Below are 26,708 nucleotides of genomic sequence, written 5' to 3' on the forward strand. Positions count from 1 at the left end.
CTCAAAATATTTTTTTGCATCTAGCTCTGGGTACCCCAGCACAAGACATGGACCTGTTGGAGTGGGTCCAGAAGTGGGCCACAGAAATGGTCAGAGGGCTGGAATACTTCTCCTGCAAAGAAAGACCAAGAGCTGGGGTTGTTCATCCTGGAGAAGAGAAGGCTTCGGGGAGACCTCTTCAATATATAAAAGGGGCTTATAAGAAAGACAGAGATGTTCTACGAGGGCCTGTAGTGACAAGACAACGGGCAACAGTTTTCAGCTGAAAAGGGTAAGTTTACATTGGACATAAGGAAGAAATCTTTTTTTACAATGAAGATGACAACACTGGAATAAGTTGCCCAGAGAAGCTGTGGATGTCTCATCCCTGGAAGCATTCAAGGTCAGGGTGGATTGGGCTTTGAGCAACCTGTTCTAGCGAAAGATGTCCCTACCTTGTGATCTTTAAAGATCCCTTCCAACACCGATCACTCCGTGATTCTGAGATCTTACTTTAAAAATTAAAATTTGATCCATTGCTAGAATACTATTAATTGTAATAAATTTGAAAACTGCTACTTTTAACACTAACATATTCCATGATCTCTTTAAGCTCCATATCAAGTTGAAGACACTGTACACTGGGATAATGCAAAACCTACTGGACTGCAGCCCAACCTGCAGCAAAAAAAATATCCAGCATAAAAGCCCAGACTTGAATTCCAAGTAAACCTCACCAGAAAATTAGGATTAAACCACTTCTGTTCTGAAGAAGGGAAGGCACAATAGTGAACTTGGAAGAACACACTTACACATGAAACCTAGAAAGCTTAAGATGTAGATTTATTATGCATTAGGAAGCTTATTAACTTAAAAACCAAACTGCATAGTACAAAAGGTCTGTTGTCTCTGCCCAATGTTGAACAAGTTTCAAAATATATATTTTTTAAATTTGTTCAGCCAATACACAATCCTTTTAAAAAACTGTTTATCTGTCAGTACCCTCGTTACATTTATAATTACATGATTTACACAGTGCTCCACCTGGAAAAATTAAAACTCCTTACAAATATCTACATATATTGCATACATATAAAACATTCATAGCAGTACTTCATTAAAGTTGGGTTTAATGGTCCATTTACACTGCAACAAAATACATATAAATCTGTGTCTTTTTCATAAAATGTCTCTAAAAATTAGCATATTTTTAGCCATTTGTAACTTCTTTAAAGCATCTTTTAGAAATTTGATATGAATATATCAGCAGGTAAGACAGTGATATGAAGGCTAAATATGACTAATAACTGAACACTAAGTAGCAATTAAGGCAGGGGTGAAAAGAATTAATAGGGAAGATTATTTCATATGTCAGATAAAGTGACAAAATGCAATAAATATACATATTTCTTGATGTAAACTACTCCGGCACCCACTGTTTTTCCTGCTTCAGAAGTCACAAGTGTCCATATTTCTGACACTGCTCTTTTTATAATTAAAATTCTATTTTTTACAAGAAAACATTATTGTGACCAGTGCTCTCAGGTGCCATCTGGATTTGCTTTAACTGCTGAGAACATACTGTTCTGAAATGCGGGTTTAAGACTTCAATATGACCTTGATTTATGGGTAACGACTGTCATGTGTGATCATACACCCACAAAAGGCATCTCAGTTTCATCATTGCTTTCTGGTAACTACTGGACTTCTCGTTACTAAATAGTATTTGAGAATGTATCTTCAGGAAATTTAATTACTTTTATTGATAACCACTACTTCAGATACCAGAACCATGTAGATCAGTCCCTCTTATATTGTAAGGGCTACATGTAGCATACCTGAAGACAAAGGCGTAAGAAACGCAAAACAACCTTTCACAGTGGTGGCAGAAACTGTTCTGCATTAAACCTGATTATTTTGCATATAACTTTGGGAACAGAATGTTCAAACTTTGGGAAAAAAAAAATCTATTACAACTGTATATTCTGCTTTCTACCCCATACCAGGATTTGACATAGCATTTGCAGTCCTGTATCGGGCAGAATCATGTCTAGTTGTGACCTGCCATGCTAAACAAACCCTCCTGTAGGTATGGCATCAAACTCAAGTATCGTACAGCATCTGACCTTCCCCTGTACACAGCCACCTTCCATTCAGAGGCCAGATACTCTCTAGACCCCACCAAGCTTCCAGAGCTGCAATTCAGTGCATGAATTTGTTCCCTAGTCTGCTCAGAAGTTAGGCTTCATACACTGCTATCTTGCAGCAATGGTTCAGTGTCCTCTTCACTACTTTGGTCCAGGTTGTTATTCAGAGTACTGCTGATGCTGTCGCTGTGTTTTCTGGTACTGCTGGCTTTGCTGTTCTCAGGAATAAATAAGGCAACTAGAAAAGCCAGAAGAACAATGCACGCTCCGGCCAGGAAGGGGGGACCAGGAATGATTGCTCTCTGCAGGGAAACAAGCATATCAAAGAATTCATGAAGTTTTAGACATTGACTTCTGCATTAAGAACTATAACATTAAAGCAGGAGATAATGGCAGACTTATTTACAGTGACTATAAAGTTATGCAAACAAGTTCATACATATACCACAACCTGAATTTTCTGCATCTACAGTCCCTAAGAATTCCTCACCTGATCTGCATAGTGATCTAAAAAACAGAAACACGCACAGAACTACCAACTGACAATAGGCTTGCTTAGCAAATGAAACAATGACTGATGCTTCTTTGTATTTATTTTTTCTTTAGGCAACAAGCCTGTTAAATCAGCAAGACTCCTCTGAAGACTAATAGGACAAGGTCACAACACCCAGAAGGAAATGCTCAGTAAATCTTTCAACTTCACTTTTTCCACTAGCTTCTATGGCTGACATACATTAGAATCGTTAGCTAAATAAACATTCCCAAAAACTAATACATGAGTGAGGAAAGTACTGCAGGCTATGCAGTACATACTGTTCTCACTGCAGAGTCAGGCTGTTGGCGTGTATAACTTGGTATTTGGAATTATTCTCTCTTGCTTCTAAGCAGTTTGTTTTTAAATTTAAAAAACAACTTGTCCACATTTCATAACCCCAGTTAAAAGCATGCACTAGAAAGGTTGTAAGACTAATTTTAAGCCAGCTATGTTTGATGACAAAATTCCACAAGAGAAAGTGTCAGCAATCCAGCAACTATTTTTTATCTTGAACAACTTCTCTGTATCTTTGTCAACTAAAATTAAATAGAAATCAGAAGATTAAACTTGTCAATCCAGTGTCCTTTTTCTCTACCAAATGAAATGCAGTAAGTTATTTTAATACAAAGTGGGAAAGCAGCTGAAATTAAACACAAAGTAACAGCATATTTCCCTTGCTTCAACTCTTACTACAAGCAGAGGCCTAATTTTTCAGCTGACAGTCTTTAAAGTATATAATCATATTAACATAATTTATACTAACAATATTACTTAAATCTTCAAGTGGTGCTAAGCCCACAAGTACTCAAATGTAATAAATTAATATCCTCATCTGTAGTGTAACAGCTGATTTATCTTAGCAGCTTTTGAATATTCCACTACTGCAGTTCCACTGAAGGGAGTAAGAAGCTTTGAACAGCAGTCCCTGCTTATTGCATTGCCAAGTTACTATCGCTGTCCAAACACAGCCTACGGCTGCCCTGTTCGCTGTAAGGGCTCACTGTGGACCGTTATGCAACCTCACACTCTTCTTCAGGGTCTCCAGTTTTGAAAACAGTTATTTAAATAGGAATTAAGCCAGATATGCTTTTACTGTTTATGCTTTGCATAGCAGATACACAATTTTTTGAATAGGTACATCAATTCTTTGACAGAACAGAATTGCAACTGTGACCTGTGGTAACACTGCAACTCTCCCACTTCCGCAAGGAAAAAAAAGTGATATTCAGTAAAATCCTGTTCTTAAGTCCTCTAGAGCAACAGAATCTAATACTTTTTTGTTTGTTTGTTTTTCTGACTTGCCTTCAAGTTCAAGCTCCTTAAAATAATCCTCCAGAAATTACCACTGGGATGTATTCCCATCCATTTACTCTACACATTAAATAACCGAAATTTGTATCCAGATTTCCCTGTCTACTGTTGGAATATAGAGGTTTACAAAGCCATTATATCTAACAATTTGAGGTTTACAAAGCCATGGTATCTAACCATTTGTTTTAGCACTTTGTCCATCAGTGTACACAGAAGACTTTATATCTGAAAGGTACAATACTAAATTATGGCAATAATCAGCTTTCAGCAGTTAAACTTTTTTTTTTTAATGGGACAAGACAGCTTTCTGTCAAAGTAAAATGTGTCATAAGTTACACAAATTTATTCTTCACATTAATTATTTTAACAAAACCTATATACATAACCTATTTCTGATAACAGCTTTAAAATCCATTTCCTGTAGTTGTAATAATCCCCACTATTACAGTAGTGGAAATAAAGGAGGAAGAACTGTTTTTAATTCACCTTAACAGCACCTTGGGGTTTGATCAAGGTTCAGCACAGTAACAGTGCATTCTCAGCTGTTTCTATACACTCATAGCTTTGGACAAGCAGGGGTAGAATACAAGCTTAAATAAAAAAAAAAAATTAACAAAGCTTGTCACAGACTAAATGACTTACCAGTTAACAGCAGTTCCACAGACATCCAGTAACTTTTTAAAACAAGGTACTTGACCATTTAAACTTGTTATTAAAACATCTCTTAGTGAAGATTTATTAGCATTTAATAAAATAAATGTTTTTCAAACTATGTGTATCTGTAAAGCATCTCCTAATTATCAATTTAAAATACTGAACAAGATCAAGAGACATGTAGCTTGCATTTGGGCCTTGCAAATCCATGGTAGTTCTAGTGTTGTAAGCTAGGCTTGTACACATTTTCCTTGTCTAATCAGCGTGTATTCCCTGGTTTTTATTTCCACTCATTTTACTTGGCTCAATTTTTATGCCTATATAATATTTGAATGGTGGTTCTTTCCCACTGTTACATTAGACTTGAACATAAGAATCAGTATGAAAAAGAACTGTAATATTTTCCTGAATGATAGTCCCATGTGTTAGGTGCCTGGTAACTATTAGTAGGGGTAATTACAGACATTTAACGAAGTTTATGAGCTCATACATAATTAAACATAAGAGCTGTCCTACTGAAATTAGAAGAAAAAACAATCTTAGTTATACAAATATGTATTTATTTTGCTGTACTTCTAACTAAAAAAAGTCTACTTATTTATTAAGTAGGTTTTCAAGAAAACAGGGATGTCTGAAATGATGGTTTAACTTCCACTTACTGTTTAGAAAAATCATTATTTTATAAGGAAGCCTACATATAGGCTTCACTGCAGGAATTTTTTCTACCGTTAAGTCTTAGAAAATTCTGCTACACAAGTTCTGACTCATTTATAACTTACTGGAACAGTCAGTTACTCCACTGTAATACATCTGGACTACTTCAACAAAAAAAACACATGGATATTCTTAAAGTAACAGAACATACTGAAATTACTTATAACAGAAATGTATGTTCAAGGTCAAAAAGTCATCACACTTCCTGCCCCCAAGAAAAGCTTACGTGACTTGATGCTTTAAAAAACAGAGTTCAAGAATGAAATTTTATCCAGTGGAAGCATGACACAGCTCTTGAGAATCTGAAACTGTGATTATTAATGGTCTCCATATTTCACTACAGGTTCCTTTTTGAAGAAAAAAGAGTGTTTTTACCCCCTTACTCTCTTACTTTAAAACTCTACTTTGTTTGCTTGAGCAAATTATGGAGCACGCCACCAATATGTTCAAGCACTGGTTATAGTTAATAGCTGGGAAGAGGCTTGTTTCCACAGTAACACTACCATTTATTTATTTATTTATTATTACCAGCTAATCTGTTGTCTGTCTTAATCAGCTTAATGACAAACTAAGAGATCATCACCTCTCTGGAAAGTGCATTCTTAGTATTTTGAAAAAGCAATGAAATTGTAGTTGAAGAGGTCAGAGCAATCAAACTAAAAGGAGTCCATAAGGTTCCAAACTCTAGTAAGCATATATTTGACATTTTGGAAGTCAAATCGGGAAGAACAAAGTAGACAAAAATGCAGACCTGAAACAAAGACGGAAGGGATTTAAAACAAAAACAAAACAAAACAAAAGATCGAAGGGAGTTCCAAAAATGTTGTATAGGATTGACTTCTCCATTACCCTTCAAGTTTCATACAGGTAAGGAAAGACGATAAACAGCATTATTACTGTCATTGAAAAAAACCCCAACCCAAACAAACAAAAAACCATAAACATATCTTAACTGTATACTAAATTACTGTGTACATGAATAATTAACCTATTGCTGTGAGATTCAGAGATAAACTTGTTACAGTTTACTGAGTTACAAAAATTACCCTCCTATTGTCAAAATTTCATGTTTCCCTGTAATACTGAATTTTAACTGTGTTATGAGTAGATTCACATTAACTGGCTCTGTTAAGACTACTGAAACCAAAGCTGCTACTACCGTAAATCTAAGTATGTACTATCAAATTTAAGTTATAAGCTATCTTAATAGTTCAATAAAGCTGACAAGTGAGAATCGAGGAGTTCAAGAATTAGGTATCAAGGATTTAAATCAACCAAAATGACAGATTTTTATCCCCGAGTTCTACACTGCAAACTTCACATCAAATTTTAAACTCACCTCATCACTGGTATCTTGCATTGCTTTTTTTCCAGATGTCTGATCAGGTGGCAATTCATTGAGCTCCACATGAAAGAGAAAGAAAATAAAGCCATACAGTGCTGGTCCCAGGCCGTTGCAGAGACCTCTTATTCCAGTTATTATTCCTTGGACAACACCTAATGAAGAAAAATAAAGGAGTAGGATTATTTATTTTTTTTAAATAAAGAATGAAACATTCACAGCTTACAGCTCTTGAGTATATTCTAATAGCTGTTCTAAAATAGCACATCTCATAATTATGTCTGCATACCAAGATCATAAGAAATACATTGAAGACAACTTGGCTTGTTAAAATAATTCTCTGCATGACCATAGTTCTGTCACTGTACTTGCATGCTACTGGAAGTAATGCGAGTTTTGAGTATGAGCAACTACATTTATGTGCAAGTCTGATTTTCTCTATTAGAGTTCTTCCACCCTCACCCAAAGCCCACAACAAAGAAAGCAGAGATTAAGTGTGGTACCTGCTCAATTTATTTTCAAGTGAAAGTTAGAGTAATGCATCCATGTGTTACGGGTTGCGTAACAGATTTCTTCCACCACCAGTCTAAAAATCAGGATTTATTTAAGTACGAAGTAACTCATTCAGGGCAGTAAATGCAGCAGTACTAGCTTGGATGCAGTTTTACATTAGATTATTTTAGAAGTTTGATTAATACAGGTTCTAGGGGTGTATCTCTGTTTCAACTTCCTGAAGTGTAAGAAGTTTTTTGGTGATCTTACAGATTAAGATTCTTCAGAACACTATTTTTACAATACTAGTAGTCTGCGTATCCACCTCCTTCCTAAGGCAGTAACTTGTAAAACGGAAGGAAAGAAAACAAGTGTAAAGCAAAGTTGTATAAGTTTTTTTCTTCATAGGTTGACACGTAAGCTTAAAATTTTTGTGCCACTAGGTGGCAAAATATCACTCTAGAAACTACTGTACGCCTGCACTATTAACAGTAGTTTCCTCTATGTAAAATGAAAGATCAGTGCCTTCTCTCAACTTAACTATTCAATTCATGACATAAATACAAAACAAAAATGGGGGAGAAGAGAATGATTAAAAAAGCCATGCAAAACACTGTCTTTTGCAACTTTCAAGCTCAATGGAAATGCGCCTCCTAGAACTACACCTCCTTCATACCTCACATATTAACTACACTTCTCTAACTTCAAGCAGTAAAATGTTAAAGACTAATACTTATAATGAGAACACTAAATTCAATTATTATACACAAGGGTTCTACTTTGTGATGACCCCTTCCCCCACTTTACTTTAAATGAATTTATTTCTGATTGTTCATTCCTCATTCATATCAAAACCAATTAATTTTGCTGTCTTCTTAGATCAGCTACTTCCTTAAGCTTCCTCTTCTTTTCCTTGAAAATCTGAGGTATTAAAGCAAATAGGGACAACTTTTCCACACAGAATAGAGCTTCTTGTATAGGTTTATTTCAATCTCAAAAGATGCCTTTTTAATGGAAACTAAAAAAGATGGTACCATTACATTAATCCTCACTTAGAGATTATTACTTTTAATTAAAAAAAAAAACAAAACAACAACTTGAAAGTTACCACATCTGGTTTTGTTGCTTTTGTAGTACTTTTACAGGAAGCTAGAAGACAATTAGCTGGTCAGACAGAAAGTATACATATTGCAATGCAAATTTGATAAATTTGTGTACATGCCTCTTCCCTACAGATCGGCTGACTTCCTATGGACAGCTACTGCCCAAGAAACTGATTCAACATACTTGAAAAGTACACCTAGGTAAATATGCTGCTTTCTAGACAGAAGAGTCATCCAAGAAAGTAGTCTGATGTTGAAACAGAAATTCATCTAACACTCACCTTGTTGATCTGACTCTGCATTTCTTGAAACCAGAGCACTGATTGCTGGGAACGTAATGCTTGACATTGCTGCTACAGCTCCTGCTGCCCACATCATCCTGTGTTAAATACATACTTCGAATTAAAAATGAGCCTGCCCATATAATTACACCCCACTCCCCTGAAAAGGGCCACAAGGGTACCCTCATTCAAGGCTTGATGCCCTTTCAAAAGTACTCTTATTGAAGTATCTAAAGACTGGAAATGATCTGTTCAGGGCTGTCTTCTGCTCCCTTCCTACAAATTACCCTGAGCTTCTTGGAATAGAAGCACATTTGATTCTACACTAGCTACTACAGCAGAGGAAAACAGGGGAGTAGGAGTGATGCACAGGCTTTCCTTCTCCAAAGGCTGTAAAAAAGAAAAATTTCACAGGGTGTCCCAGTGAGGCAGTTCTCTAATTTGTATAACTCACTAGGAAGTGCTCTGATAAAGAACAAGCATTCATCACTGTCAGCAGGTCAAACTTTGTAAAGAAAAAGCCGCTCCAGCTTATTATGGTTCTAGTTCATTTTACTTCAGTTTTTGCAACAAAAGAAGCTCTAGATAGTTTCCAACACCAAATATAGTTATAGTAAGAGAACAGAAAGAAAAAAAGCAGAGGTCCAGTAATCGATTGACTGAATGGATATAGTGGAATTATTGGAGAGAAAATACCACTTACTAGCTTGTGAGTTTAACAAAAAGTTTTAACCACATTTGTAGACATAAAACTCAGTGGACCATAATGGTGCAAAGACTCCTTTTTCAAAAGGGCTGTTAGTCTTCAACTTCCACTATGTATCTGGAAAATTCTAGCATTTCTACATGTGCAAAATACAAGCCAGACTTAGGTAATACCATGCAAATGAGAATACTTAATTCACAAAACATTTAAATACTCATGATGACAGAACTGAATGGAAGAACATTTTGCAAAAAATATCTTCAGTTCCTTAACAGGTATGTACCTATGAAAATGCATGCTTACCAAGACTGAGATCCAAAACCATACCAACCCAACTGAAGGATTTGAAAGCCAAGGCCAAGAAGAACTGTATTTTTGTTCCCTATAGACCTCATCAAGATACTGAGAAACACAGTCTGTAAGAGAAATTGATTCATCCAAATGTTATTTTAAAAACCAGATTGCTAAAATAATTTCTCCTTCTACACAAAGCAATACAGAAGACCTTTCAACAGACAAGGAAATTCACACTACTCATGCTTTTACTTCTCCTGTATTAAGTTAAAAATGCAGACTAGTCATATCAATATTTGATGTACAGACATTCTGAACTATTAAAGTGTTTCTGCTTCAAGACATCAAGAAGGCAAGGTACTGCCTTCATTATGGACATTGTATCTCAGTGTCCGTTTCCACTCTGAACAGGCTCTCATTTCCACCTCTGCAATTCTGTTCCATTACAGACTAGAGAGTTCCATGGTAAATGCTGCTACCAAGTTAAGATAGTACAGGTTGGATATGGGTTGAATTTACCAGTATCTGCAAACACCAGAGGGGAAAAAATACACTTACTTCAGAAAAAAGTGATCTCTTTAGGTCAGATGAATTACTATCCAATTTTACAACTAAAACCAGCAAGTAAATCTTGCTGCTTTTCCAACTTCACCACATGCACAGAAATTTGGCCAAGGCAAATTTCTAAGCATCTTAAATTACATTTTCTGCTGATTCTTTACACCACTGATATGACCTTTTCATTTGCACATGGAAACTAAACCTGAAGGAAGGCCACTGTTTTTCATCTGTTAGGAGTGTTTCTGCTGAGTGAAAAGAGATCGCAATTCACATACAGCAGCAACACACTCATGTGGCAAGGAGCAGACTGCTCCTTGTCCAAAGTCCATATGGACAACTTCACTCAGTTAACAGAGTACATGTTTTTCTTTAACACAAGAAATTCAGCAATGCATTAATAAAAATCCAAAGAAAAGGAACCAGAGGGACTGCAAAGCAGCACACACTTCCTCTCATGTACATCTTGCACTACTTTACTTGTTTCTCATTCATAAGACAAAGCTAGTTTGAAAGCTAAATAGCAAAAATACAGTAATTCTATCTACATCATTCTGGAGATATCCAACATGCCAACATAGATCAGTATTTACGAAGCAAAGCTTATTTCAATAAGCACTCTTCAAAGAGTTCAAAAATCAACGCAGAACCTCCTCATTTCAACACTGAGAATGATGAAACACAAGGGCTGCCATTTTAGAGATTTTCAGCAAAAATACTAATCTGAATAAAGTGTGACTGACAAATGTGAGCATACATAACAGCATCAGAACAAGCCACGGGGCAAGGACTAAAATAACGACTTGAACTGATAAGGAAGTATACAACTGACACCAGCGGTGAACACTGAAGAATGTGTTGTTTACATCAAAACAGTTAAGACCTCCACTCTGCTAAGGATGGCAACAAGGTTGCAGCATATTGTATGTGCCATTCCTCTTCTGTTATCACAACAGGAGGACAAACTGCACAATAAAGATACCAAAATCGGCATCATAAAAACTGTTTGATTTCTAAAAGGTATAAAGGACCTGTCCAAAACCCAGTTCAGTGTTGCCAGTTAAGAGGTATGAAAGCAATATACCAAAGCCTCATAGTCCCTCAGCTTTTGTGCTGACCCTGAGTAACTCTGGACAGACCATGTCAACACCTGCACTGTTTGCATGCAAGATCGAGAGCATGAGCCGACTGAAAGGTGCAAGTAGCATGATTCTTTCTTAAAATAAATAACATGTTCCCCTTCAGAAGGCCTTGCATTAAGTAACCAATTTCCTAAATAATTTTAAAGCCAGAGTTCCAGTAAATTTACTGATCCAAGCTTAGCAAATTTTAATTTCATCTTCTGATGTCCAGGTCCAGTACTTTCAAGGAAAGCAGATTTAAAGCAAGACATTTACACAGACTATACATGAATGCAACGTTAAGTGAATGCAAGATACACTAGCCTTTTAGAGCATGTACGAAGTTTACGGCCAAGCTTCATAGTCTGAAGACCATGCCTTAGCATTCAGTTTGTACTTTCTAATAACACACTAAAAAGAATAAAGCTTACCTGAGCTACTATAGACAGTATGCCTACCACAGCTATAAATGCTGCAATGCTAGCAGATCCAAAACCTATAATCTGAAGAGAAGCAGAAAATGCATAAAACAAATGCTGAACACAACCCAGGACAATCACTAGCAATGACATATCTTCTTCAAGTGAAACACTGATCCCTGCTTATAATTCTAAATCCATACAGGAAGCGTACACTTTCATGAACAATCCTTAACTCAACTGCTTGCCAAGAAATCCACACAAGAAAAGAACACTGCCTTGAAAAAAGGAGACAGAGGAAGTCGTGTATCTGGAAACTGAAGTTCTCCGCTCACTCCCAGACACAATAGCTCTTCAACAGGGAAGATCCCACCTCAAGACATACAAACTGCTGCACTGAATGGGAAGAAAGGTCTGCTTAACTGTATGAACACATGCTTAAGCTATGGCAGGACTTATGTATCGGAAATCAAGTGTTATTCAGCTTTTGGCTTAGCAAAGTACCCTGCCTTTATTTTTTAAAGCAGTTATTTTGTCAGAAAGCAGTTTCTGAGCAAAACCTTCCACAAGAAGCAGGTCTTGGGGAATACTTATATAAACATCCTTAGTAAGATGTGAAGACACCAACATTTACCTGTCGCAGGTACAGAAAAAAACTAGAATACTGGCCAGCCTCAGGCAGATAGGAGAGAAACACTGTAATGCAGATCAGGAGAACCGTAGAATCTTTTCTAACCTTCTTCAGAGACTGTAAAACAAAGAAACAAAACAAGTATTGAAACATTTACTCAAAGTCTAAAGGAAGTAGAAGGTGGATTTACTTTTTTCAAATCCATTTTTACCCACATATAAGGGTAAAAAAAAAAAAAATCACACACAGAAACAGCTGAACATCAAGTTAGAAATAACCCCCTATTATATAAGGTTTGTGGTATCCAATTCTGCAAAGTTTCTGTTTCATTTTTCAAGCTACTGTTCAATGCCAGATTAAAAGTATTCACTGAAAACAGATTCAAATAATATTTAGGGAAATGCATAATGTCTTCTAATTGATCATCATAATCTGTTCTGAAAGACACTAGCAAATTATATAGCCTCATTACAACTATTTCTCTGCCCAAATTACAAGAGTATTTTTCCTTGTACATTTCTTGTTCTTGTTCACCCATAATATGAATCACCTTGAGTAGCAAACTGTGGAAAACAAATTCTTTAACTGCAGTCTTTCAGGCATGTCACTCATCTCTCAACATGCACAACTAGTTCCAGCAGGATGGATCTCATGAAGAACAATCACTCTTTCCTCTCTTTAAGATATTAAGGTGTAACACAAACACAATTTAGCTAAGTGAGAATACATGAACAAGTTACTAGAAAGACCACATGATATGTTTTAACCCCTCTTATATATATGTGTAGACAAACTGGGTATCGTTGATCCATTCTATATTAAAAAGAAATCACGTATCACCAAGAGTGGAGAGAGATATTGCCAACCAAAAGTACAAACCATAAAATAAATATGGAAAACCCTTAAAAGATCAGGGTTTGGGGTCTGCAGCAGTATAAGAACTCAGCGTTTCTCTTACAATAAAACAGAGAAAGTAACTTAGAAAAGTAAAGCAGTTTCCCTTTAGATTTCACAGTAAACATTGTTTCCTATTCAACAATCATTTAATCCGCAAAGTTTGGTTTGATTTTTGGTTTTAGATTTATCTAGATCTTTTTGTGCGACAGTGGAGAACAGAGATTATGGTATACTGAATATTCAAGCTAAGATTAAAGATTTATCAAGCTTACCTAATGCAAATTATTATTAATAATAATTAATCATCAATTATTAATTACTTAATGAAGTACATCTTACTGCAAAGGGGTCTGCTTGTTCCCATGATATACATGCTCCCCATGAAGCAGGTCTCATTTTTTCTGGCAGAGATTCTGGTACAGCTAGCAAGATGAAGCAGATGTCCACAACAGCCACCAATGTGGCCACTAGTATAACAAGGTTATCTCCATAGCTAGCAGACAGGTATGCTCCAATGGCAGGACTAGTTACCAAACTTGCTGCAAAGGTGGCAGATACCTATGCACAAGAACAGTTTCAAACTTGTTACTCTGCCACTGCAGAAAAACAAAGTAACTTGATCAATACCAGCCCTCCCCAGAAGTGCAGTTTTAAAAAAAAACACCAGTCAAAATATAAGTTTAAACAAACAAATAAGTAACTTAAGACAGTACACATACATGGGCTCAAATAAAGTTTCTCCAACCTCCTCCACAGCGTATCATACAAGACAGAATTTGCAACCAAAGACTGACTTCGGCTCAAAGGAAAACGGGTCTTACTTTTGAACAGATTAAAATGGCGTTTGTTTTCTAAGTATGAATCTTAACGAAATTTCACTGAAAAACTTGTCAGGACATCTAAATGCCTGCCTAAATGAACCTGAGCCTCAGCACTCTGAGTAATACATAATGCCTTTGTTAACAGTTTGTATTTAAAATACATAGCTACCACTAGATAGCAAAGTAGAAAATCATTAGCTATGACAACAACTTCAACAACAACTATAATGGCTTCATCCTAAGTTGCAGTGACATGCAACTACGAACACATCACTTACTATATTCACATACGGCAGAACATGATGAAAAATAAGGGCTGTAGTTAAATTTCACTATAAAAATCATCAGAAAAGGTTTGAATAAAGCTAGTTTGTTTGGTTTTTTTAAGTACCACTCTTTTCCAGTCCCTAAAATAAAAAGCACTGCATAACTATTTTATAGACTAATTAAGAAAACAAGCTAGAAATTTAGCTTTACACCAAGTTAGGAAAAAAATTCCTAAGGAAAACTATAACAAACTGATTAGGGATACAGACCTCATCAAACCAACTGCACTTTTGTCTGTATTTTACAGACTTTTAGATCAAGCTGTTAACAAAGCACTGTTTGAAGGCAGGCAAATATATGCTCCAAATATACAGACTTCTTTATAGGCAGAGGAAATAAAGTGGGAATTTCAGAACTTTTAAAGCTGCTTTGTGCTCTACTACAACAATAAACACAAGTTTGGTTCAAAGGTACCAAGTTCTTTATTTTCTTAACTGTTACATCAACATCTGAGGAACCGTATGTCCTTAAGGTTTGCCTTTATTTTTTGCCTTAACAGCTCAAAGTAAATTAGTTAGCCAAAAAATCAAGTTCATTAATATCTGTACAGTGAAAACAGATGCACAGATGATGGAGGGATAAACTGACGTTCAAAGGCTAAAGGCATCTACCAATAGGCCTCCAAAATCTAAACCAATACAGATACTCAGGAAAGCAAACTAACCAGGAATTACATTATTACTGGAAAGGCTCATTCACACTAACTGAACTATTTTCCTCTTGCCTTGCTAATTAAAAAAGGTCACAACTACTACTAAAAACACTGCATTACGCATTTTCATCCTTTCTGCCTGTTTTGACTACAGAAAAAGCCATTCCATATTAAAAAGAATTCATGTAAACTAAAAGTGCAATTTACAGGTGGGTGGGAAAATATGCCAGATCAAGTGTTAAATAACTTGCATTGCCTTTAACAACATTTCTTGTTCCGACTGTGAAACTTAAAATATGTTTTGTTACACATGCCCTCTATGCAGGTAAAGTCATCAAATTCTTACTCTGTTCCTATAAGCACAGACTGCTCTGTGCAGCAGTAAAAAGTCTAAATTAGATTTCCCAAATTCTAACGCAGTGACTTGACGCACAGTTCATTGCTTTCTCTATCAACCTCATTACATTAATTAGGAAACAATCTGTGCATCAAAACACAAGTTCAATATGAAGGTCATAATCTGACCTTTTCATCAAGTTTAGCGTCTCTTACCAGTCCGTAGGCTGTAATTCTTTCATGTTCTTGTGTTACATCAGCTACATAGGCAAATATTACAGAAAAGGTAACAGAGAAGATTCCAGATACTGAAATCATAGCGAAGTACCACCTAATGATTTAAAAGCAACAATTAGAAAGTTTAAGCTAAGACCTCTTTCTTTTCTCCTACTAATCAAGCAAGTTTGTATTTAAGCTATGAGTAGTGTTCCTCAAGAACTAGCAGAGCTTTACTGGAGATTTAAGTCTCACTTAAATATTGGAAAATGGAATTTTATTTTTTTATATTTAATTATTTTAACTTTTATATTCTACTGTTTACATCAGCCTAAAAGAAGAAATGGCCCCTTCAGGCCATGGTATCTATACATTTTCACACTCTCAAAAAGCTGAAGCAAGTTTAAGTTATAAAAAAGGAACTACGTTAGAACTCAGTTTCTCAACCAGTTAAGGAATAAACTATCATATATAATGCTTTGGAAGCCGAACTCTGCACACACAAGGTTCTTTTGTAATCCTCCCAAGTTTCACAATGAATGTAAATGAAACTGAAACCAAGTCAATTCCACTCAGTTAAGACTCCAAAGTTGCCTAATCAAAGAGTTAAAAGATCTCATTTGCAGCAATTATATTTTTCTGTGGTCTCATTTGCAGCAATTATATTTTTCCGTGGTCAGTAGACTCTAAGGGTCATTTAGCTTTAAAAATATGTTTTATTACAGCACTATCGGTCCTCAGAGGGAAAAATGTTAACAGCTGAGGTTAAAACTGAGTTAGGGCTACCAAAAATTTGCAATTACTGTTGTACTTGTGTGAATGGAATGTGATTTAGTTATTGTATAATTTCTACTTATAAGATACACAGTTTTAATGCCTCTTAAACAGAAAACTCCAGAATAATGCAATCACATCTTGAAAGGAAAACTGCTTCCCTTTTATTATCCTCCCACTTCCCGAAACCACTCCTCTGATTGAATTTCTGCTGTACTGAGCAGCTCACTACTGCAGTCTGTACCACTTACCACGGACTTATTCTCATTAATGGAATTGGGGCACAGGTGAAGAAAACTGTAAGAAGAAGGAAAGATTTTCTTCCCCATGCATCTGATAAAGCACCTATTAGCGGAGCACTGAGAAAGGACAAAAATCCCTGTGACACAAGAAAAACAATATGTCTATACTTACATTTCCAAGTTTCACTTTAACCACAATATAAAAAAGTACCAAAAATTGCAATTTGATTTGAAATTAAACATAGAAGTGTTGATAACAAACTGTACACAAATTCTCCTACAGTCTACTTTTCTGTGATTCTGATGTATTGTTTCAAATTATTAAACTTGAGTGCATTAAAAAGGCATACGTTTTTTCAAGATCAATTTGATTCAATACAGAACTACTACAGACTGCAAAATCTTCTTAAAAATCTACAGTCTAGTTTCACAAAAGACATCTTCTCAGCCTCTAACACGAGACCAGTGTTAGGTCCCAAACCCAAATTCCCCTCTAACTTGGACTGTCCTTAAGTTTTCAGTAATCTAACTGTTCTCTGAAACAAATTAAACAGAACACCTACGGCTTTCAGTATACTAGATATTGATCATGTACATGACATTTGTACATTGCAAGAACTATGAGGGCCGTTTCAGCAAGCCTGACAACTTGAGATAGTGGAACATACCAATATTCCGGTGGCAGAAGTCAGATGTATAGGCACAACTGTCATGCAATAAACCGACTAAGGATCAAATACTACATTTTTCAGCATTTCACAAAGTCCTAAAATCTAGGCCTCAAATCTGTTTTGTATTACACAGAAGAATTAATGTAAGTACAGTCTTTCACAGGTTTAACTCTAAAACCTCCTGAACAGATGCATCTTCCTTCTAACTAGTATACTGTTCTCTCATCAATTCAACTCTGTCACAAGTCCAAACATTAGTAAATACATGGCTCTGTAAGCACCTCAATACACTGGAAGTCCACTCCAACTAACTTTAGCTAACGAAATATTTGCTATTATAAACACCAGACAAGTTTAACATGTGTACAGACTACTGTACTAAATCACTATTCTGCCAAATCCCAATAAACAACCCTGATTCCAATGATCTCAAAGTAAATTCAGAGCAAAAGCTATAAAGCCAGATCACCGGATCCTAGGAAAGTTAAGACATCTTACTCAGCTGAAACTGTTTTTGCTCCTTAAGAGTCAGATTTCAGTAGAATATGAACTAACACATTCTGCTGTCAACTGAAACACTTTTGATGTTTCATAAACAGCACTTTAAGAAAATACTGGACACTGAAGTCCAAGCTCACGCCATGCTCCCCTGTTTATTACACCTATTAGAGCAATACATACATTAAGATCATGGTGTATCAATGCACTCTTTTACATATATGCTCTGTAGAAAATATATGGGGAACCTTCCATTCACTACTTATATTTTACACTGCACTGTGAAGGAACAGAGTTGAAAGAAAACAGGAAGAGGAACATGAACTCTGTTTTTCTAAGAGAACAATGCAAACTCATTCTTTCAGTCTGAGACATCCTGACATGCCCAGTGCATGGTGTTCTGCCAATCCACCATGGAAGATATTGACAGCAAGTCCATCTAAAATATGTGATGTACTTCAACTAAAAACAACACTTCAGATTTTGTTACAGAATACAAAGTTAAATACATTTCTGGGTGCTATAAATTAATTTAGTCATAAGTTACACTCCGTGCTTTGAAGACTCTCAGTAAGACAGCTAGCAAAGAAGAGAGTTTCAAGTTTTACTTACGTTACAGAAATTTGGCAAGCTTTTTTTGTGGCAACAATCCAGCATGACCACTGTGTGAATGCAGTGGTATAAGTAAGTTATAAGCTGCTCTGAACATATTCACTATCACAGAACGCTCAAATTTTGATTAAAAGACGACCAGGAAGACAAAAAATAAACCACCCTGATGAAAATTAGCTTTTATACTATGTCTCAGACAAAATCACAGCATTTGTAAGAGCTACATTTTTTATCTTAATAGTATCATCATGGCTGCATTAATCTGCTTTTGATATAAACCATCTGACATTAGGAAGCAGATATTAAAAACCTACCACAATTCTCGGAAGGATCCTTATCAAGATTACAATAGCTACAACTGGTACCTATTCAGATGAGAGGATTTTAAACTTCTGAGAAATATTCCACTTGTTTCAAGATGCTACCATTTTGCAGCAAAACTTGAACTGTGCCCAAGAACACAACCATTACAATGACAAAATGTTTTAAGAATTACTTACATTCTCAGTGCTTTTTATGTTCTTACAGAGAATGCAGGAGAGACAAATTACAATATAGGAACATACAGAATATTTAGGTCACACGTTTAAAAAAAATACCTTACCTTAACACCTTGAATAAGACCATTCATCAAAAATGTATGATGGGAAAATGTTTCATGTAAGACCTGACAGGGGAAAAAAACATTATTTGAATCAGGACAGACATGAGAAAATTGGTTTAAAGTTTGAATATTATTTGTACAAGAGGATAGCTCTACCAGGACTTGTTAAAAAGGTTATCTTCACTCAGAGTTATACCCTTATTTATTTTCATAAGAAAATATTGTCAAGGTTTAATATCAATGTATTGGCATAAATCCCTCTGCTGGCACAAACTACACTGTACTGTGGAGACTGTTTGGTGTGGGTACTTGTTCAAAACAGGGTTCAACATAAGGAAAAAGCATTTCCATGTGGTACAAATTACAGAATTCTTGAGATATATAATAACTTCAAAAAGCTGACTCTATCATTGTTACCAATTATGAGTGAAAATGAGATTCAGCTAACTTACTCCATCAAGAAAAGAAACAGTGCTATACTCACAACTGCCCAAAACACTGTTCAAACTGCTGTTAAACAAATTGCAGATATTCAATACTCGTACCATTATAAACACTTCTGGGAAACAAGTAGATGCTTAAAAATACTATTAACAGTTCTGAGCATTTCACGTATGCTTTAAGTCCAGCTATGAATTCATGTAAGTGCCTTACCAGCAGTCTCAATTCAAGGGCAAGCAAGTTAATCTACACTAAACAGATTTACCACAAATGTAAAAGACAGTTAAAAGGATTCGTAGGTGCTACTATGTCGATTAAAAAAGTTACTGCAATGATCGGAGCCTGTATGCACACACACTTCAAAATAATTTGCTGTTGTTATCTATAAATACCAACAACTGCAGAAATTTATATGCATATTGACAAAGCCACTAGCCTGAAGAAACACAATACCTGTGTCACCAAAAAGTATCCGCATTGTTTTCCAAGAATGACTGAGATCCTCAAATCATAGGTTTAATAAAAGTGGTTGTTCCTATGTTAACTACTGGTCAGATAATTCTGCTTATTTACACCCCTTCCTCCTTTTGGTCTCATGTTCTGTTTAGGTATTTAAACCAATTCTGCACCTGTTTGACCACTGATTTTATGGTATGAATGGAGAAAGTATCAAACCAGATTTGAAATTATTTAAAACAAACAGCAGCCTTTCAGTGTATGCAAAGCTGATTACAAATAAAGATGATCACCTCAAGAACACTGAAGTCATCTACACGTCTCTGAGATGTTACACCATTACTGTAACTCAGTGCTTTAAACTGTTTTCAGTCCAATGCAACAGCCTCTTATTCAAGTACTCAAGACCACATGAGAGGGACACAGCATTCAAAGCACAAGACATTGAAGACCACATCTGTACTGAATCCACATACTTCAGTCAAAACAAGAATTTAGCTTTACAATACAAGCATTTCAGAACACTCCTATTAGACCTAGCACAATGATAAATACTAATTTCAAGAACTAACATTTCAGCTGCATGTGACTAACAATAGAAATTCATATGGAACTATTTCAATTGGAATACACTATTGAAGAACTACTGAAGAACCCCTCTAACACAGTTTTAATAAAGTGGAGGGCTTTTTTAAAGACTACTGTTTGGACATTATCCCTTTAAAAGAGAACTGGCAAGCCTGGGCGACTTACAAGTTGTGCATTTTGCTTAAGAAAAAAAAACCAAACTCTGTAAGCTTCCCTATATGTTGACACTGGCAAGACAGCATGAAAGGATGGTCATTTAGTGAGACATCTACTTCAAGGAAGGCTGTTAACATGGTTTTCATTATTAAGTTACATTACCAAGGTCAGTGATTCTCTTTAGGAAGGTTAGACAAACCCCTTTCAACAGTTATGTAGATGATTTTATTTGGATTTTGGGGAAGGAAAATTATCAACTCCAAGGTCTTTCAATCCCTTGCTTGTCATGTGTTCAAAATGCTCTATTATCTGATGAAAAAGTGAACTATCACATTTTGATGACTTCAGTTAAGTCAGGCCTGATTTCAGTAAGACCAATGTCCTCAGATGAAAGACTTCATACCCTATTACCAAACACTCAAATTATCTATTTGTCTGGAAAACTGCATTTCAGATTAAATACTTATAAAATCTAATTCTTACATGAAAGCCTTTATGTTTTACTTCCAACTACATGCTGACAAAACAGCCAGCCTACAACAGCATACAAAGATTACTATGAAATGTATAGTTTATTCAGTTGTTATGTCTGGAAGATGAATTGAACTATGAAGGCTTAAAAAAGCCAGAGTTTCCAGAGACACTTTCATCTATACACTAAACTGATCTTACTCTAAAAGGCAAATAAAAGCTAAAGAGTAGTACAGTGTACTGCTAATTTATTTTTCACTATCTTTTAGTGTTTCAGCAGTTCATATCTCAGCTGCAGTACACTACTATTGGGCAATGCTGAATGTTAAGATTCCTGGAATTCAGTTAATGAGGTAAGCAGGAAATGTAAAATAAATTAAAACCCCTGATCTCTAGGAATTAGAAAAATAACTTTTGTCATCATTGCTCAGCTGTCATCTTGGCAGTAATACTTACCGTTAGCATTGGAGTTGTCAAGAGTCCCCAAGCAAAGAATTCTAGAAATATGACCACCACCGCATGGTATACACTTGGCCGGCCAATACCTTGTTGCTAAGAAAGAAAAATACACACAGTTGTTGTACATATCCAGTTTGTTACATGTGCAAAGATCTCTTACAAATGTATTTTGAGCACAGCCAGCTTTCAGGATGACCTACTACCAAGCCCCTGGGAACAGTAACAAGCCAAACAAGGGTGGAGAACAGTTATTACGAAACTACTAAAAATCTCTAGGGCACTTGAGAGAGTTTGTTCCCTCAAACTCTTGCTGACTGAAGAGAACTGTTTTCCCCATGCCTGACATTGCCCTGTACTGTTCTCACCTCCAGTGGGGCATTTAGGCTTCCTCCCTCATAAGCACTAATCACAACCCTTCCACTGCAGCGTGACAAACCATGCTAACTCTCCCTACTAACCTCCACAAGTGGCAACAGAACATATCTGCTTTACGAAAATCACATCACTGTTCCAACAAAGCTGTGACAATGCACACGATCAGAATAACATCCATTTTTCTATTTGAAAGTGCCAAAGCACGAGAAAGGAAGGGGTAGCTTATGCCATCTGTACAACTGCTTTCTGTGGACAGGTGATAAATTGATTTCATGCTTGTATGTGCCCATGGACTAGAGATCCAGGAGCTATGCTACTGGTCAACAAGTAATCCCAGGAAGAATTAACAAACTACAGAAGAGCTCGTGATGCTGTGAAACTGCTGCTGTTCAAGATCCAAGGACAGGATCCCAGATGAGAGATCTGGAATTGTTGTTTCGATGAACCAGGCAGAACCCTTGGGTAATGCACATTTAAGCAGCTTCTGCTTTCTTCCATTTCTGTGCCCCTTGCCACAGTAGCTCTTCTACAAATTTTCTGGGTTCTAAAATTACCCTTTTCCTTATCACTTGTCCTGTAGAAAATACTTTTTCAATGCTTCTAGCCAATCCAAAGCCATTACACTCCCACAGGACTGGGAGTTCTTAGAAAGGAACAGTACAATGCTTTCACCTGGTATGGCCATACATACCTGAACTTTATCCAAAATATAAAAGTATACATCTTGTGTACATTACGCAAGCTACTAATGCAGGATTCTGTTGCAGAGACATAATCTAGTACAAGTATCAACCAGACTGTGTCATTTCAGCAGGTGGAGAGTAAGGAGAAAATGGAACTCAGAGTCTCCCACTGAACCAAAAGAAGTCAAGACAGCCTATGATAAAGGTAGAGCAGAGACGCATTCAGTGTTTCTCTCCTGCTCAGTAACTTTCACCTAGATTGGCAGGAATTACAGGTTTAGAAAACACTTGTATTACAAGATTCATTTAAGCTAACTGCCTATAGTAAAGATTTTTAAAGAAATCCCTACTGCCTGCACTGCTTAAGTGCTCAGATCTCTAACAGTATTTAAATATTTCAGAGTTCATCAAAACCTGTAGCAAAAAGTCACCCAGACAAGCATTTTTTCTACCTAATAAGATTCAAACAATTTTCTACATTGCAGCTTGCTTCAAAACTTGAGGACTTGAAGAAAACAGTTCTTTTTCTCCTGGAAAATAATACGATAACATCATAGATCAAATAGTATCTCTGGGAGGCTGATAATTTCAAGCATTTTTAATATTTCTCTATAGGTTACCATGCAATTTTAAATCTCTAAATAGCAAAGATTCTGGAGACTGGGGGTGGGGAGGAGCAGAACTTCCTTATCTAAGATCTAAGAAGTCCGCAAGTACTTCTACATAATGTAACAGGGTAACAATTTCAGGAGTATTTTTTTGCCAAGATGTATGTCACTCTGACTAGCACTTAACACTGATTACACTGAACTCTGAGGTCCCCTTCCACAACAGTTTCCTCTGGAACAGGCATACACCTCCAGTTTGCGTTCAGCAAACATTTCTAATGACACTAAAAATGAAGTTTTGAAGTGTTTGGGGGTTTTTGTTATGTTTTTATTACATGTAAATTTGATCTGAGATTTACCAGAAAGATGATGTAAATGCATACTCCAAAAGACATGCATAAGTTCGTTTTTTTACTCAGAAGTCATTTCAAAACTACTGTTTTTTGCTGTACTACCCCTAAATGAGTATTTACTCCAGATTAAAATAGTCTTCAAATGATTTCTGGCAGTATCACACAACTTAAAAATAGTTGCACTGAACTACTGAAAAGAAGAAATCTCTGTGGGCTTTCAGATTCAAGACATGACCTGGAAAAGTAGAATTTAAATCCTGAAAGGAACATTCACCTGTTAAAATGAAGTCAAGTATTCCACATCAGACATACTAATAGCTACCTATGATCCCCATAGACTCTAGTTGATGATTTTCAGTTTTCTTTACAGAGCCCTAAATGTCTAGATTAATTCAAGAACAATTATGCAAATGGCTGTACTAGGAAAGTAAAATCATGCAAACAGGAAAATTCAATGACATCATCCAATGGACTTCTGAATGCCCATCTTTTCTGTAGGTCCTAAAAACTCTTACAACAAAAGCTTTCAAATTTTTAATCAAGCATCAGGTTATTTTCAAGAAAGGAAAACAGCTTATGATTGATCACATACACAGCCTGGACCACTGATGAAAAAGCAGTAAAAACTCTTTACTCATTTTGAAATCAAAGAGCTTTCTAAAAACACTTCACACTTGTTTTTAAGATGAAGCTACTCCACAAGTAATGTCTGGCTCATTTCTACACTGAGAAAGTGCTTTGCAACAGAACGCAACTGCATGAAATTTGTACAAAGAATGAAGTTGAGACACACATGCAAAAAATCATTATAAACTTGAAGCACAAAGAGCTTTAGGCTCCCTGCACTAGACAAAATGAGAACAAGCTACTAAATTATTTATGGTTAAAAAGATTTAAATACAATTTCAGAAATAGCGCAGATAGGGTCAACAAACAAGTTGCTTTCATTATTAAAAATTAAGTGCCCTCAGGAAAGTCTTAAAACCTGTTATGGGCTTATTTTCTATCCACACAGACCTTCATATGACAGTCCAGCGTGTGGGCTGAGAAACTACATATGAACATTACAATTGCTTTCAAACGCAGCTGCTGGTCAAGCTGTTACTTGCATAATCAATACAAGCAAAACATTACGTAATCTCAAATGCTTAACAATAAAAGTTTAAGGTTATCATTATAAAACCTGAAGCCCTAGAACTTCTGACAAAATATCTACTATTTCTCCAGTTTTACAGTTCTGCTCCTTCTGTGCTTCTTTTCACCTATACCCAGTTCTAACAATCACTTTTTCTTCTGGCTTTATTGGAGGCAGAATAAACCCAAAAGTTAATCTGAAGATAAGAGGGAGAACTACTCGGATGTAATACAAACTGTTGTGTTCCTTTAAAGCAGAACACAGCTGTTGAACATTAATAAACCAATGAGAAGATGTGAAGGTCATAAACTCAGCTGGCAAGAACTGGTCACAGAAAAGGGGAAAAAACTGCAATGTAGTGTCAGTAAGAATACCGTTATCTTAGACAATCTGAAGGAGCACTAGTGCAATTCACCCTAATACACTCCACAAGATGACACAATTTTAAAGCCAGTTCCAGATCTCCAGAGCAAAGCTAGAATTCACAGCATTCATTTATTCACACAATTTTTAGGTAACTATCTGTTAATTCAAACCTATAATTTAACAATTAAAATTGTTCAAATGGCTGCAAAAGCACCTCAACATCCAAATTCAAACATGCTTAACTGTTTGTTTCCCTTAAGCAATGTGCTTATTTCATTACAAAACTACTTCTCACTGTTCTAAACCCAAAGTCTTCCAGAGTGACTTCTCAAACTTTTAACATTTTGATGACTGCCAATATAGTCCTGCTAGGCAGATTAAGAAACAGACTCAATTGGATAAATGCAGCATGCTTTTTTCTTCCCATGAGGGTGATGCAGCAGAGCCCATTACCCACAGAGCTGGACACATGTTCTCTGTCCTCAGAGGTTTTCAACACCCAACTGGAAAAGCCCCAGGCAACCTGCTCAGGCCTCACAGCTGATCCTGCCCTGAGGAGGAAGCTACCTCCCCAGATTACCTTTCCAGTTGAAGAACCCCATTATATCTCACACAGATGACAACTGAACTCAAGCTGAACTTCTGAAGAGACAATCACAGAAACTTGCCTTCCCCACCACCCCCACCAGCCTCCTCCAGGAAATTACTTCCCACAAGGCAGTCGGGTGTCTCAGTAGAGCCTAAGAACAAGCTAGCTGCTTGTTCTTCTTCCACTACAGGGGCAACTTTGCAAACAGCACTCACTGTCCTTCTATGGTATGTAAACCAACAGTGATGTGCATGAAGAGTTTTCTCACTTTCTTTTAAAAAAACACCTACAGCAATATTCTCCCCCTACAAAAATTACTTGCTACATGTTTTTACACAACCACCTGTACGGCAATCTACTGTGTCAACTCTCATATTTTCAAGAAAACTATGAACTGAACTAATAGAATCAGTAAAACATTTTCAGAAACATGCTTTCACGTATGAATCATTCAGACCTTGAAGTTCATGCCAAATTATAAAGCACATTCCCCTTCGACATTTATTTTCACTGCAGTTTTCTCCGTTTCCCCCCCAAAATTCAGCCATTTCAAATGCAAGCTTTTCCTGATCTGCTTTACTACATCACTGTTTAATTATTTTAGCTTATTCTAGCATAAATATTATGCTACCAATACATCTCACTACGTTATGGATGCTCTTTTCTCTGCATGTATTACCCAGGTAGCTCTCTAGGTATATTGCATGTTTGCAATATTGCATACTGCCCCTTCTAGTGCCTTCTAACTTCCATTTTCAAGCTGAAGTATTTAGAAACCACCTTAATGCCAATTGTTCCCCATAAATGCCCCATTTGCTGGAACCAGCAAAAATTCACTCAAGTGCAAAAAGCATCCTGAAGACCTTAGCTGCCTTTGTCACTAGAAGCAAACACCAAGTGATTATGTGTACAAACCCCAGTCCATGACATGTAATTTGAACACACAGCAAAAATACTCCCAGCGAAAGTGCTTTCCAATCCATCACAGCCTTTAGCATTTTATTTGTGCCTTGTGAGCTGGAATAGAAATCATAACCAATTCTGCTTACACGTGGTCCAAACTTGGATTTCATTTACAAAAGAAATACCTT

At 36.3% G+C, this 26,708-nt stretch overlaps 1 protein-coding gene across 1 annotated transcript in view; it reads right to left on the minus strand.

The window, feature by feature from the left end:
• Positions 1 to 804: 804 nt before the first annotated feature.
• Positions 805 to 26,708, minus strand: part of MFSD14B (major facilitator superfamily domain containing 14B) — a 31,746-nt gene continuing 5,842 nt past the window's right edge. The window contains exons 2-12 of the mRNA XM_055699357.1: positions 21,506 to 21,601; positions 18,938 to 19,000; positions 16,562 to 16,689; positions 15,537 to 15,651; positions 13,524 to 13,742; positions 12,291 to 12,404; positions 11,669 to 11,740; positions 9,568 to 9,680; positions 8,559 to 8,656; positions 6,680 to 6,837; positions 805 to 2,428 (exon numbers count right to left, since the gene is read on the minus strand). Of these exons, the coding sequence (XP_055555332.1) occupies positions 2,225 to 2,428; positions 6,680 to 6,837; positions 8,559 to 8,656; positions 9,568 to 9,680; positions 11,669 to 11,740; positions 12,291 to 12,404; positions 13,524 to 13,742; positions 15,537 to 15,651; positions 16,562 to 16,689; positions 18,938 to 19,000; positions 21,506 to 21,601 (1,380 nt within the window). The 3' untranslated portion in view covers positions 805 to 2,224. The remainder of the gene's footprint in view (positions 2,429 to 6,679; positions 6,838 to 8,558; positions 8,657 to 9,567; positions 9,681 to 11,668; positions 11,741 to 12,290; positions 12,405 to 13,523; positions 13,743 to 15,536; positions 15,652 to 16,561; positions 16,690 to 18,937; positions 19,001 to 21,505; positions 21,602 to 26,708) is intronic.

This window comes from Falco cherrug, chromosome Z, assembly GCF_023634085.1.
Source record: "Falco cherrug isolate bFalChe1 chromosome Z, bFalChe1.pri, whole genome shotgun sequence".
Classification (NCBI taxonomy): Eukaryota; Metazoa; Chordata; class Aves; order Falconiformes; family Falconidae; genus Falco; species Falco cherrug.